This window comes from Artibeus jamaicensis, unplaced genomic scaffold, assembly GCF_021234435.1.
Source record: "Artibeus jamaicensis isolate MK-2021 breed Jamaican fruit bat unplaced genomic scaffold, CSHL_Jam_final contig_787, whole genome shotgun sequence".
Classification (NCBI taxonomy): domain Eukaryota; kingdom Metazoa; phylum Chordata; class Mammalia; order Chiroptera; family Phyllostomidae; genus Artibeus; species Artibeus jamaicensis.
In genome coordinates this window covers 1,234,322-1,249,856 of record NW_026521972.1, presented here as the reverse complement: position 1 = coordinate 1,249,856, position 15,535 = coordinate 1,234,322, and the positions used below count along the sequence as shown (strand labels likewise).

At 34.9% G+C, this 15,535-nt stretch overlaps 1 protein-coding gene across 5 annotated transcripts in view; it reads left to right on the top strand.

Moving 5' to 3' along the window:
- The window catches only part of CACNA2D1 (calcium voltage-gated channel auxiliary subunit alpha2delta 1), a 461,217-nt gene that overhangs the window by 95,279 nt on the left and 350,403 nt on the right, over positions 1 to 15,535 (top strand). For all 5 annotated transcript variants that reach the window (XM_037139542.2, XM_037139540.2, XM_037139541.2 and 2 more), the window contains exon 3: positions 4,343 to 4,459. In XM_037139542.2, the coding sequence (XP_036995437.2) occupies positions 4,343 to 4,459 (117 nt within the window). The remainder of the gene's footprint in view (positions 1 to 4,342; positions 4,460 to 15,535) is intronic.

The following is a 15,535-nucleotide window of genomic DNA, read 5'->3' as shown; positions in this document are numbered from 1 at the left end:
TTGCTTTGTTTTTTTTTAGATTCAGTTGGTGATAGATATTAATTGCCATTTTATTATTCATAATTTTGATCTTTTTCTTAAATAGACCTCTTTAACATTTCATATAACAGTGGTTTGGTGTTGATGAATAATGGTCCTGTAGATTTTTCTTGTCTAGGAAGCTCTTTTTATCTGCCCTTTGATTCTATCATGATATCTCTGCTGGGTAGAGCAATCTTGGGGGTAGTTCCTTGCTTTTCCTGTTATTGAATATTTCTTCCCAATCCCTCCTAGCCTGTAAAGTTTCTTTTGAGAAATCAGCTGAGAGTCTTATGGGAACTCCCCTGTGGGTATCTAACTGCTTTTCTCTTGTTGCTTTTAAGATTCTTTCTTTATCTTTAAGCTTTGGCATTTTAATTATGATGTGTCTTGGAGGGGCCTCTTTGTATCCATCTTGTTTGGGGCTCTCTGGGATTTCTGGGCACACGTGTCTATTTCTTTCACTAAATTAGGGACGATGTCTTTCATTATTTTTTTTTCAAATAGATTTCTGATTTCTTGCTCTTTCTGGAACCCTAAAGCTACAAATGTTGGAATGCTTGAAGTTGTCCCAGAGGCTGCTTGCTTATTCTATCTTCATTTTTTTTTTTTAATTCTTTTTTCTTCTTGTTGTTTTGATTGGTTGTGTTCGGCTTCCTTCTGTTCCAAATCATTGATTTGATTCTCAGCTTCTTCCAGTCTCCTGTTGTTTTCCTGTAAATTTTTCTTTATTTTAATTAGGGTATTCTTTGTTTCTGACTGGGTGTTTTTTTATGCTGTTGAGATCCTCACTAAGTCCCTTGAGCATTCTTATAACAAGTGTTTTGAACTCTGCATGTGATAGATTGTTTATCTCCATTTCCTTTAGTGCTTTCTTTGGAACTTTGATCTGTTCTTTCAATTTGGGACATGTTTCTTTGCTTATTTTGGCATCCTTCCTGTGTTTGTTTGTATGTATTAGGAGGAGCTACTATATCTCCCTGTTTTGGTAGTGTGGCCTAATTTAGTAGGTATCCTGTAGGGTCCAGTGGCACAGCCTTTCCTATCACCTAATCTGCGTAACCAAGGTGTGCCTTTTGTGTGGGCTGAGTACACCCTCCTCTTGTAGTTGAGTCTTGATTGCTTTTGGCAGGTAAATTGGAGGAATTTACCCAGGCCAGTCAGCTGCTAGGACTGGCTGTGACCACTGTCCACCAATCTCTGACTTCTGTGAAGGATCAGCTGTGCAGGGACAGGGTGGTGGTGCTCCAGCATGGCCTGTGTAGCTTTCTACTGGGTGTGCAGGCCCTGGGGTTTCCTGGGTGCTGCAGGCCAAGGTCATCCCCCACTTGTGTTCTACCTGGGGGCCATCCTGCATGTACTATAAAGCAATCTGAGATGGCTGCTACTTGTGCTGGGCTTGGATATTTCCAAGCAATGCCAGTCTTAAATATTAACATTTGAGGTTATCTTAAATGTATTACTCTGGAGATTATATTGAAACTATGGACTTAATTAGAGCAAAGAGACTTAGAAAGACATTTCCATTGAAAAAGCTAGGGGAAGCATATTCTCTGTTGTCATCACCACAGATCTTTGTCTGTCAATGTAACACTGAAAATACATTGAAGCTGGTTAATTAAGACTGTAAGAAAGAAAGAATATATTGGCAACAAATACTCTTTTGTCATAACTTGCATCAAGGTTTTCAGGGAGAGGATTTAAGCTACAGTAAATTTAAAGCACATTTGTGTATCAGTCAGGAGGAAAAAAACATCCTGTCTTGGAGTCTCTTTATGTGCCGCATTTTTTCTAGAAGTGGCAGCCAGTGTCACGTAGCATGTGAGATGTTGTCATGTGATCTGAATGAAGTTCTGTTTGGTGCCAAAAACTTGTATTATTTCCACCATGATGCTGTTTTTTCAGAAAGGACACTGGATAAAATGGTAAAGCAGGTATTTTTCTAAGAAAAATACTAGAAAGAGGAAAAGAAAAGATACTTAAGATTCTTTAAAATAGTCATATGTTAACATGTGAACTGTGGTAGAAATGTGGTCTATTTTAGTGGCAGAAAACAGTATAAATTTATGTACATTATGAATTAATGTTAAAAATCCATGTGAAACTTTCCCCTTTGAGAAGTATTTATAAAACATGTATCCGTAGACTGTTTTTGAGAGCCTTCTCAAACTTCATGAAACAAAGAATACTGTATTCTTTAAAACTAGAAGCAAGAGTTAGTTCTATTGGTGGGGTGGTTATATGCTTTAAATTCATTTTCATTACCAAGAAAACATTTCCAATGTTTTATATGTAAAAAGGACAGCAGGATATTTACACTGGGGACTAAGACTTAAGCTTTCTTAATTTCACTTATTTAAAGTTAATTTGCAAGTTAAATCTTATTTTTTATTTTCTAAGCATTTAAAAATGTGCCTAGAAACAGATTTTTAGAGAAGAGTTTGCATATGGTAATCCTGAAAGAAAACTTGAACTAAGTGTTTTTCTTCTGATTTATAATCTATTCATTCTTTAAAGTACCTATGTTTCTGGCATATATAGGTAATGACTTAATAAACATTACTTATAGTACATAATGCAAAGTACAGACTACGCATCCTGAGCTAATTTTTACCAACTCTGAATTATATTTTAGTCCCTTTACCACAGAAAGGAGGTTAGAAGAGGGTAGCCTTCATACAGAAAGAAACAAGATATTAATGCACAGCTGCCTTTCACACCAATTAGCTGTATTGGTTTTACTGCAAAGAACTGAATATCCTGGATCAATTAAAGTGATGTTGAGGTTTATCTTTTTGTACCCTGATCAATGAATCTGTTTAGGAGGTCATGTTTCTGCATGTCATCCTAGGCTGAAATGAAAGAGGGAGCCTTGAGTTGGATGGATTTCATCCTGGGTAACCTGGGTCTTTACAATAGAGCTGGATAATCTGTCCTGCAGAAGAAAGCTGCAGTCCTGTAGAATGCAGGAACCCTGGATGAGACTAGTGTGGGGATTGTATGTGACTAAATTACTGTTGTTTGAGTAGCTGGAACGAAAACCTACAAGATCAAAATTCAGATGCATATGAGAAAAAACTCATATCCCAAATATATCAAATGATTTTAGGAGTAAACGTTTGATTTAAATCTTTTAAAACTATTTTTGTCACTTATAAAAATTAACTTTATGTAGAACTAACATACTCTGTTAGAAATAAATGTTAGCATATGTATCTGTGTCTATTTGTAACAGTGTTCACCAGTTAGCATCCATGCTCAGCTGGGACCAGGCTGTAGAACCTGTTGGTAGTAACAGAATGCTGGGGATGTGCCAGAAAAAACAGGGTTGAACTGGTTCCTGCTTGTGCCTGGATTCTCTTTTCATAAAATGGTAAAAAAGTGCCAGGCCCTGGCTTTCAAAGATGGTTTAGTCATGCATGTGTAGCCCATCTGTTGGATGCATAAGGGATTTCCTTCTCGTCTGAGCCCTCCAGCCACAAACATGGGTGCTGCTTCTCCCCTCCCCCCTTACTTTAATTTCTTCCTTTCCTTCCAGGAGTGTACAGGCTCTGCAGACCAGGAGCATCTGATGCCACAATAGGGAAATCCTCCCATTGACACTGATGTGAGCCAGGAATGCCGTGGACTTGTTCTTTGGCTGCCTGGCTTACTTTCAGTATAGTTTGATTCAGCCAATGCAAAACAAAACATTCACAAGTTTGATAATAAAAATATTTACACAGTTACAGTTTTAACTAAGCTTTAATGTAGACCTCAATGACCTTCAACTACTTCTCTGTGAAATGAAGCCCCCTGTGTCACCTGGATGAACCTTGGCAGGGGCTTTGTATTCGTTCATTCATTCTCTCTCTCTTCCTTTCATTTAGTAAGGTTTAGCAGCAAGCGCTTTAGCCTCCGTGGTTACCACAGGGAAAACAATGGGAAGACTCTTTCGAGATATTATCATTTGCCTTTGTGCACTGGACACATTCTAGTTCTCCAGTTTTCTAGAATGGCCTGCCTTTTTTAAAAAAAACAAGTGCTGATGGCAGTTAATACTCGGTTTAGAGGATGAATGTACAAGTTCAAGTCACAACATTTCATATACAAACCATTTTTGTGCAAGATGTTTTACTGTTGATGTACTATTTTGTTGAGCTGGTGGTCTCATAGTAAACTAACATTAATATCTTTATTTTTGACACACCGAAACTCTGAAAAGATCAAGGTATAGTGGGTTTTTCTAATCAATTGTTGATGGTTTTGAAATACATTCTAATGTGAACTTATGAGCCAAATAAGCAATTTTTGTTCATAATAATTTTCTTTTGCCTTCCCACAGATTTATGAAAAATACCAAGAATCGTATACTGTGGAACCAAATAATGCACGCCAGCTGGTGGAAATTGCAGCCAGAGATATTGAAAAACTTCTAAGCAACAGATCTAAAGCCTTGGTGGTGAGTTTAAATTGGGCCTGCTCATTTTAATATTTTCTGTTATTTACTATATCTCATGCTTTATTGGAGGTTTCAGTTAGTATGCTTTCTTTACCATAGAAACTGTTCATTTAATATTTTCGAGAAAGGTGAGATACCATAGTTTCATTGTAATTTTAAAATAATCAGTTAGCTTATTAGTTTATTTTTGTGTTAGGTGATTGTAATATATAGGAACAGTGTCTTTAATTGGTACATGCATCCATTTATATATATGTTAAGTCGTGATACATAATAATAATGTTTAAATTTATCATACAACATAAAAACCCACAAATATTGCCAACACCCTTTCAGCTGCCTTAGTAGTACCCTCCTGTCCGTCACCCTGCCACGCTGCCAGAGGTGGCCAGGGCTCTAGATAGTTCATTACTTTCTTTGCTTTTTAAAAATAGCTGTACCTCAGATAAATGTTTTGCTAAACAACATATTTGCTAGTTTGCTTGTTTTTCACCTTTATTAAAATTGTATTATACATATGTAGTTCTCAGTGACTTTCTTCCATCAATATTATGTTTGCGTGATTTATCTGGATGTTTGTATTTAGCTTTATTTTACTCATGGTTAAATATTATTTTATGATGCTATATCTCAATTTATTCATTTATTCTTTGTTGTTAAATGTGGTTTGTTCACTTTTTTAGTGCATTTTGATGATATAAATGATTAATTTTAGTGCAGTCGAAGTCAACTTTAAAAATTATTAATATTTTTGGGTATGTGTTTTGTGTAAGAAATCCTTCGCTACCCTTAGGTTATAAACATTATTTTATATATTTTATTTTAAAAGGTTCTGTGTCTTTTAGATTTATTTAATCCACCGGCAACCAATATGTATCTGTAATTTTAGTCTGTAAGTTTTCTACCCATTTTTCCCAGAGCCATATATTAAATAGCTTGCTTTCCCCCACTTCCCCCACTGAGCTCCAAATATCAAGTGAGTTGTCTGACTGGCCAGTTTCTCACTGTATGCTTCTTCAGTAGGCTCATGAACTTCAGAGTATTCTTGAACCTCTACAAATTATCCAAAGTTTAGATTCAGCATGCTATTATTCAAGAAGATCTTTACAGGATTTCGATTGGTATTGCAGGGACTCAGACAAAATTGCAAATTGATATAATGATTTTTGTCTTTCTATTTATAATCATGATACTGTTTTTGTTTAGCAAACTTTTATGCTATTCATAAATTTTTAATTTTTTCATAATATTACTATATACTTTTTGTTAGATATACTGTCAGAGCTCAAGCTTCATCCCTCTTATTCTACAACTCTCAGCACTGTTGCAGGTATTTGTCGCAGGACTACTGAGAATTTTCTGTTCACTTATCACCCCTATTCAGAGTTTTAGCTTATTATACTATATTTATATATATATATTTTTTTGACACAGAAATTTCCCGTTAATTTTTGGGCCATTATAAATCTTCATGTTTCTTAAAATATTCAGGGTCTTGTTGTAATATAATAGGAGTTTTTTTTGTAATCTTTGATATGCCCTATTGCCAGAACTTAAAATATTTTATTTTTAAAACATGTATAAGTAAGTCATTTATGATAAGATAATATTTCATGACTAGAAGATTCAAAACATTATTACCTTCAATTTGGGGTATGTGATTTCATTTTTAGGTGTTGTTTATAGATGTAAAGTGTGTTTTCAAGAAAAATTTTCCTAATAAAAATGAGATACTTGTTACTTAAGTGATTAATATTCACTTAATGACAGCTGAAAATGTTGTGTTGATCTTTAGCAGCTTACATTCCCCCCCCCCGCCCCAGATGCAGGCAGCAGGTTATCTGGATATGAAAGGCCCTTGAAAAATGAAATGGAATACAATGAATCATGCCTTAATTGGATTCAAATGGAAACCCATTGAGACTTTTTTTCCCCCTTAATCAGTTGGATTTGATGGTCTAGACACCTGGTGCGTGACTCAAGTCCTCTGGGGGATCAGTGCCTGTCTTGAGTGCAAGATGGCAGAATACAGAAAATATAATGCCTAATTATATGTAAATTAGTTAGATTTAATGTCAGGGAGAAACATTTATGTTCATTTTCAAATTAAGTTCTTTATTCAAGTTTGTTTGATTCCACACAAATAAAAAATGCACATTATTTTAAAAACTATTTTGAGGCTACATTGTCCTGTAAATAAATGCAGGATGGCATTTTGGATTTGCCTCTATTTTTGTTGTAGGCTTATGCTTAGGGAGACTTCTGGACTAAAGGAGCTCCAGTTTACCTGTGTGGGATACCAATGTTATTTCATAAGTAAATGTATTGGAAAAGTTTTGAATGTACAAATTTGAGGTATATGATAAAATTTAGTACTAGTTGACTTCATTGCATGTTTAGTAAGTAGCATTATCTAATTATTTCTCACAATAGTACTAAGCTCTAGACGTCAACATTAGTCTCATTTTTCAATGACGAAACTGCGTTTTTGAGAATACTTTTAACTTGCTCAAGGAAACATATTTAATAAGTGATGCTAGTGCTTCTCAAACTTTAATGTGCGTGTAGTTTACCTGTGGCTCTTGTTAAAATGCAGATTTTTATTCAGTCACCTGGATAGAGATACTAAAAATCTAATTAGTTCCCAGGTGATGTTGAGGCTCCTGGTACAAAGACTATACTTTGAGTAGGAAGAATGTAAGAGGCTTTGAAATCAGGTATGTCTGACTTCAAATCTCTATTCTTATTTTTTAACACAAATATATCATTTGGGCTGAAGAATTGTATAATCATAATGAGGAAGGAATGAGGGTTAGGTAGCATGCTGTAAATTATCATTCATTCAGATTAAGAAGTATGTTTTAGGTAATAGAATATTCTAGAAGGTTATGAATTTTTCAGTGAATCCTATATCAGTCCTCTTCAGAAAAGGGGGGTGTAAAGAGACTTGACTAGGGGTGGTTTCCACAAAATGCGGTAAACAGGTAATGTATTATTGAATTGTACAACTGAAACTTCTATCATTGTATTATCCAGTGTCATCCAAATCAATTCAATAAGAAGATAAAAGAGATAAGGAATAAGAAGCATCCAAAAGAAGAGATAGTTGGAGGGATTTTAAGATTAAATATAAATACAGAAATTTTCATTCTGTAGTCAGGTAGGGTTGTAGATAGAGATACAGACACAGATTTATATATAAATATATATTTATTTGGCAAATATCAATATTTTAAATATATACACAGTTTGAACACATGTATTAGAAATATGAACATGAAATTAATGGGCCCACAATGTCCTAATCTCGAAGTATACTAGAAAAATATCTGGTAAAATATAAATGATCTTTTTAAGAAACTACTGACACTTAAAAAAAGATTGAATGAAATAAAATATATATTATTCAAAAATTTTTATTTGAATTTGAAAAAGTTAAATGTTTATTTTTCAGTATCAAGATTATCAACATAATATACTTCTGAATATGTATTATAGATATAAAATATTTGAAAAAGAAGTAAATTGAACTGGTTGTTTTATCATATATCTACCAAAGAAATTCCCTAGGAGTTTATATAATTCAGTTTTTTTTTTAAGGAAATGAACAACTGAAGGTGTTTTTTGTTTTTTTAGTGAAATAATTATAATGTCTGTGATAAATTTTATTAGGCCTGCATGTATACTGATTTTATGCATTCGAACATTAAATTTTTAATTGTCTTTTATAGCCTGTTGATTAAAAATGAAATTGTAACTTATTTTATGGCTTCATGCTTATTGCATTTGTTTATATGTTTGAGTCAAAACTATTTCAACCAATTTTTTTTTCAGTTTCAGCATTTATTTTCATTTTTTATTCATGCTTATATTGTACTATGATCTTTTGATCTGCTCCATCAACTAACCTTAGAAAGAGCTGGAAGAGAAATCAATATAAAAATTTTGTTGCTGTTGCCATAAAACTACCTCTTTTATGGCAAAACAGATTTTCCACTTAAGTCATTTTTTGGTTTTGTTTTTGTAGCATTATAAAAACATGTTATGATTCTGATGATTGATATGCATTAATCTCTTACAGAAATCCTGTGAAATAGGCACATTAAACATCTGTTCATTCTTGTTTTATAAATGAGGAAAATGAGAAAAGACTAGGGTTCTGGTTCAAGATTTCTATAGATAACATGAGGCTCTGGAGGAATTTAATTTCAGGATGTCTGTTTATGAGTCTAGCTTTTTTCCCCTGTAGGTCCACACTGGTAATTTTAGCCATTTTATTTACAATATATATTTCCTAAATGAGTATTTTTTCTTGCTATGCTTATGCCTCACAAACTGCCTAAATAGTTTTTTGCAAAGATTACTGGTTTATTCTTAAGCAATCTCAAATCAAACGATGTTTAGAAGCAAAAAAAAAACCACATCATTGTTATTAACATTTATTTTAGCCTGCACTAGGCTGAAAAATCTGCAAGTGTTAATGAACGGTTCGTAGAGAAAGCTTTTCAACAAAGCAGTCCAACCTCCAATGGTGTCTCCTGAAAGATGGAGGTGAATTAAATCAGTGGTCTTATTGTTCACCACCCAGCACAGCCAAGGGGATCTGCTGAGTTAATGAAGGTCTCTAGACATTTTGCTCAAAGAAAATAGGATCAAGGTTATAATAAACACATTTTTCTAGTGACACTTTTCCAATTACAGTGTATCCTGTCTCCCTCCGGCTGTCCTGGTAACTTTAATTAAAACTGCTCCAATCTATTATGAAGCTTTACATACTGTAATCTGCCCCCACTCTTAATTCAACCTTGGTATTCAGTTTATGATTAGATAATGAAGAAAAGAAAATAATGAAAGGTTTTAAATGATTATTAAAATAGCTTTTTTTCTGGAAGGAGTAGGTCATTGTTGTTTAATAAAATTGTTTTATATGTCTTTAGTTTTAAGCCCAGTAGTTCTCTGTCTTTCATGTTTATCATTAGTGCCTATAGAGTTTGCTCAAAATACAGATTCCTGGCCTTTATATCTAGAGGCTTTAACTCAGAAACAAAGAAAGAGACATCAGAAACTAGGTCCAAAGAAGTGATAAAAAGATCCATGAAGAAATGTGGAATTCTGCAGAGACTGAAAGAATTTAAAATGCATTATGTCTGGGTTTTAGGAATCATTGGTTTACTTTAGCAAGAAGAGATTTATTAGAATATATTGGAATGGAATAAAGACTACAGTGTCAAAGAGTGATTGGGAAGTGAGAAGTTGGCAAGAAATTTGCATTCTTAAGAAGTTTAACAGGACAGTGAAAAAGAAGTATGGAATACTACTAAAGACTACTATTTTTGTTTGTTTTTTTTTTTGAGAATGGTGGATGTGAAAGCTTGCTTATAGGTAGAAAGGAAGGAATTTTTAAATGTGACAATAAGACAAAAATATCTGAATGTTGAAGGATAATTCTAGAAAATGTAGATTCCAAGCTTAAAGTCATGAAAATTATCTTTGAAAAGACTGGTATCTTTCACTTCAGAGAGGAGCGATATTAAATATGAATAAAGATAATTAAATTTGCAGATAGAGAAAAGTTGAAGTCACTGGATGACCGCTGTTTTTCTTGGTAAAGTAAAAGTTGATCTTATATGCAAAGAATGAAGAGGCTATGGGCATTTGAGGACCACACTGAATACTTGGGGAAGCAAAGTAAGAAAAAGTGAAAGGAGTTTTGTATGGGTAAGTGAAATGACTGATAAAAAGTCTAGAGTCTTCCTAACATAAAGCAAAACCAGAAGATATAAATACCCTCATGTCTAAGAGTGAGTGAGGTGCTGAAAACTTGAGTGTTGTCCAAAAATATTGTGTGTGTGTGTGTGTGTGTGTGTCTTGACCATTAGCCCCAAACATATCTTGAGGGTATACATTTATCCAGGTTGAAGAGAATAAGGAAAAATGTCTTTGGAAAAAGTATGAAAAATTGTTCTATTTCTGTTTTCACAGAGAAAAATAGTGTAAATGTTTTCGAGAGGATTGCTCAGTTTGCTTGTGTATTTATTTCCCATTGAGTCTGAGTGGTAAAGGGACTAGGTAGCCCACTATTTATTTTGCCAAATTGGGATTACTTTTATTTATTTGGATTTGATACATGCTTCTGGATGCTGAGGCATTGCCTGCCTGATCGATGGCTGAGCAATGAAGGGTGACTTCGTTGGGCATATGCTCATACGCGGATCAAAGTGGAGGTGGGCTTTGTCAGATAGAGCTGATCTGGGACTCAATCCAGTAGGGCACTCTGCCAGAGGCAAACCCAGTTCAGCAGAGAGAGGGTAGATACACTCTATCAGATGGGAACTGAGGCATAGTTGTAAACGGCAGCCAGAGATGCTGCATAGCCATTAGATGTTCTGGATACTTCCAAACAATGCAGGCAGCATCCCGAGAGAGGAACAAGTCACTGGTGAACATCCACCAGTCCCAAAGCATACCAGCTCACAACCAGAGCCAAGAAAGGGCTGTCCATTAGGAGCTTCCTCATGGTGCCCTTGCGGACATCACCGCCTGTGAGCTGGGAAGTATGGGAGGGGTGGGATCAGGAGAAGCTCCAAGAATAGTACAGAAGTTTACCACACTCCACAAATAGACTCCTGAAGTTTCTCCACCTGGACCAGGACCAAACTAGTAACATAAATATAAATTCATTTAAATTAAGCTTAAAGTTTTCATTTTAACCCAAGTTAGATATTTTAATCAATCAACTGAGATTGTTTTTAGGTGTAAAAGTTGTATATACGATGTTGCATGGAAAAGTTATAGAACTTATAAGGCGAAAGTTGTGTTCAGATATGATTAATAAACAAACCAACTAGAGTATGATTTGACCAGGTTACAGGTTTGTTTTCTCTCTTGTAACAAGAAATGTGGATGTAGGTAGCTCAAGAAATTTCCAGAAGTTTCATTCTGCTACTTCTGTGTGCATCACACTAGGCAAGCCCTGACTGCAAGGGGGAATGAGAAATACAGTTTTCGCCTCCCTGTACAAAAGTGTACCCTAAGTTCAAATGTTTGAACAGCTAGCTGGTGTCTATGTCAAGACTTTTTCAAGATTCAATTAGGGAAGACAGTCTAGAGAAAATTCATTTTAAGAAGCAAAGAGAGAAAAACATTTGATCCTTTAATATGATTGCATGCATAATCAATTCAGGTTCTCCAAAGAGGCTTGAAACAATATTAACAGAAGAATGAAAAAGCCGTTGAGTTCATCTTAGATTGAAGATTGGCAGAGTAAATTTTGTAAACATTCTGGACAGTTAAAATAGTTGAAGTCATTAACCATGATAGGTAAGGTCTGGTAATGACTGAGAGTTATATGAGTAAAAGGAAGTAGACAACTTTATGTGGATAAAGTGTAGGGTTTATAGGGAATAGTGGAGAAACAAGAAATTGTGGTATGGGTAGAAATTTAAGAAATTAAGAGTCCTAGGTGATAACAAGGTTGAATCAGTGAGTGAGCAAGTCATTTAAATGGAGAAAAGTAAAAGTTTTTGAAGTTTCAGAAAGGACCAAATTCATAATTAGCATTTTGAATGTCTGCTATGATCTAAACACGTTTGCTAGACTCTTTTCATATATTTCTAACACAATTTCTATTCTGAAAATACATATAATTGATAGCATCTTAAAGGTAAGAAAACAAAAATTCAAGTAATTAAAAATTTGTCCAGTTTATACAGCTAGCAAGTAATTTCAACCCGTACACACATACAGAGTACCTGGTGTTTTCTGTGCAGCTGTTATTAGTTTAAAACTTCCCACATTAACTCATTTAATCCTCACAGTATATCACCTGACACTCAGATGAAGGTCTTGACCAAGTCTTACACAGAGTGAAATATTTGGGCTAGCACCGTGTTTGTAGTTTATCTGGCTTTTAGCTCCATGCACCATAGTTTACACTAAACATGATTTCTCAGCAATTTCAGTCAAAATATATTTTGTCATTTGTTCAGTCCAATCAGATCTCTCTGTACAGGTGACATTATAACTATTATAACTAAGTAAACCACACTAATTATGCCTTTAATTGGGTCCCATAGTACCATCAGATGTAAGTCCTGTAAACTTGAATCTTCATCTACTTGGTTTGCCTTGCAGCATCTGACACCTACTTAGAGCATAGTTTAGCACTAAATAAAACACAGACCTATAACCTTCAGAATGTCCTTCCAGCTAATGGTTTCACAAGAGAATTCCTCCTAATTTTTGAAATCCGACTTGCACAGAATACACAGATCTCTCAATAAAAATATTTTTGTGCCCTGGCTGGTGTAGCTCAGTGGGTTGAGCATGGGCCTGTGGAGCAAGGGTTCTCCAGTTCAATTCCCAGTCCGGGTACATGCCTGAGTTGCAGGCTAGGTCCCCAATAGGGAACACATGAGAAGCAACCACTCACTGATGTTTCTCTCCCTCTCTTTCTCCTTCTCTTACCCTCTCTCTAAAAATAAATAAAGAAAATATTTAAAAATATTTTTGTTTCTTGGTTTTTTTTTTTTTTTTTGCTGATGCTTATAAGGCAACTATTTACATATATAACTCCAAACTCAGTATTTTTTAACAAAGCAATATCTGGGAGGAGTCTTGATGTATATTCCAAATACGATCAGTGGAAGAGAGAATCATGTGCAGATACTTTGAAGAACAGCCCAGGTGCCAGGCAAGGGTATGTACATGTTGTCTGCTGGCACCGAGGAACCAAGTCAGGCCAGCAGACACCTATATCTTAATAATCCTACTCATTGTTTCATTAGAAAGTGGTGTTTGTAGCACTTTATGCTCTACTGTAAGAGTTTCTTACACTTATCAATGCAATATATTTTACTATTTTAGAATTTTAAAAGTTGTTTGGAGGTGTAGATTGATACAAAACATTATGTATTTTTTCATTTAACATAATAAATTATAGACTACAAGAATTTTCACTCAGAACATCCTATTTTTCTGGCTTTTCTTTATACCATTTGTTAACATGTTAAATGGAAATCTCTACACGTACCACCACATTTTTTCTCTTACTTTAGTAGCATCTTTATGGATTTTAAAATCTGTCATTATAATACGAATTTGGGGTTAAACAGAAGGGATGGTGAAGCAGTAAGAGCTATTTAGGATCTGTTACATGACCAAGAAGGAACAGCAGATCCTTACGCCTGTAGCTATCGTGCAACTCCCTAGCACACTCAGCATTTTAATTTTTATAACATTGTTTTGATTCATATATTATGTAAAGGTTTGTAATAAAGTGTTTTTAAACAACAACTTCTGTAAATTGCTCGGTGCTAGAGAGTACTTTCTCCCTCCCACATTCCATAAGGTAGGGTCTGAACTAAATGTGACCTTATGAACAAAGCCACTTTTGGAATAAAAAACTAGGTGCCAAATATATCTCGAAGAAGGAGAGTACAATTAATGGTAGAGTGCACCTGATTTTGTAATGGAAAATGTCCAGACAAGGAAAAGTTCTGGGCAAGGAAAAGTAAAAGGAAAAAATTACAATCTTTAATAAAATCCCTTTGGAAATGTGATTCTCATAGTCTTGAGTCGACTTCATTATATAGGATCAGAAATAATATTTAAAGTATCAACAAGAGCATTGTTGTGTGGGCAAGTTGACAAATATGATGTGTGCTCTGATAAATGAACACTTGCAAAAATTAGAGTAAAAGAGTGTTGGTTGTGTTGATTGCACTGAGTAAAATGGCAATTAAGTGAAGTGACTTGCAAAATGAAAATGTGAGGCCCTTCTTAAAAAAGTGACCAAGAATTTCAGGGTGACGTCAGAGGAGCATTAAGCCAGCTGTGGAGTCCACCTGAGCGCAGGGCCCTGTCTAACTGCAGAGGCTACTCACCTATAAGGCTAGCTGGCCTGTGCACACAGCAGATTTGTGGCAGATCTGGGAACTTGGTATTTTTAACTACTCAGACAGTGCTCTTTCTTTGATGACAGTCATGGAACTTTACCTGGTAACTTGGGAGTCATTGAAACCTGTGACAATCATTAAAGAGATAATCCCAAGTGAGGCCAACAAAAATCCATATTTCATTCCACTTCTATTTTATAAAATTGCAAACTATAGAAATCCTCTGCTCTGAATGTGCTAGTAAATGGTATTTTGTATAAAAATAAATATGGTGAAACAGTACTAATGAAGGCCAGTCTCTTTGATTCACCTAACGCGATCTTCAGATCGAACTCCATAGAGTGCTGTAACAGCGGAGATGATTTGGTTAAGTAGTGTTTGCTAAAGGGAAGCACTGTTGAAGCCATTTACAAAGTTGACCTTTAAGGAGTGATCAGATTCTTAAATGTTCTTAACTTTATTTTTAATCTATCGATGTTTAATTTTTCCTTTTCCTCATCGTTCTGTTAACCCCTCATTTTTCTATTACAGAATTATAAGAACTCTAAATCTTGTGTGCATTCATTGTCTAACTTTTACTGAGTATCATGGAGGCAGACACACTATGTGAGATACCCAAAGCTACACAGCTTTTTTTTTTTGTGGACACCGAAGTTCTTTTGAATCTACTCTTTATGGTTTTTCAGAGCTTATAAAATCAAGAACTGCATTTTGCAAAGATGAGCTCTCTTGTGCTTTCCTTAAAATTCCCAGACACAGTTTGCCATCAGAATGATGGGATGCCCTGTTAATTTAATTAAAACATTATAGGATCATGCATCCTGAGGGAATTTGGGGAATTTGTTTTTCTGACCTTCTCTTCTCAGGTAGGTGAATGCCTAGACCGCCAAGGTTAGGGAGTTAGCTGTCATTTCTTGAAGTATTTTCAATAGTGAAGCTATTCACTTCCACAAATGTGATGCCCAATTATTATTGTTTAGCTTGGTTTTCAAGAAATTATTTCTGACATTCATGTCCTTGTCTAACTTAACGCCCTTTTATTTTCTGTTCCCCATATACATTGACATTTGATTGGCGTCCTGTTTATGAGAATATCTCATTTTGTGAGTGTGGGAGGGATGGGTCCGTTATCAGGGGCAGTAGGAACAATCATCAATTCAGCCTAGTGTTCTTGACAAAT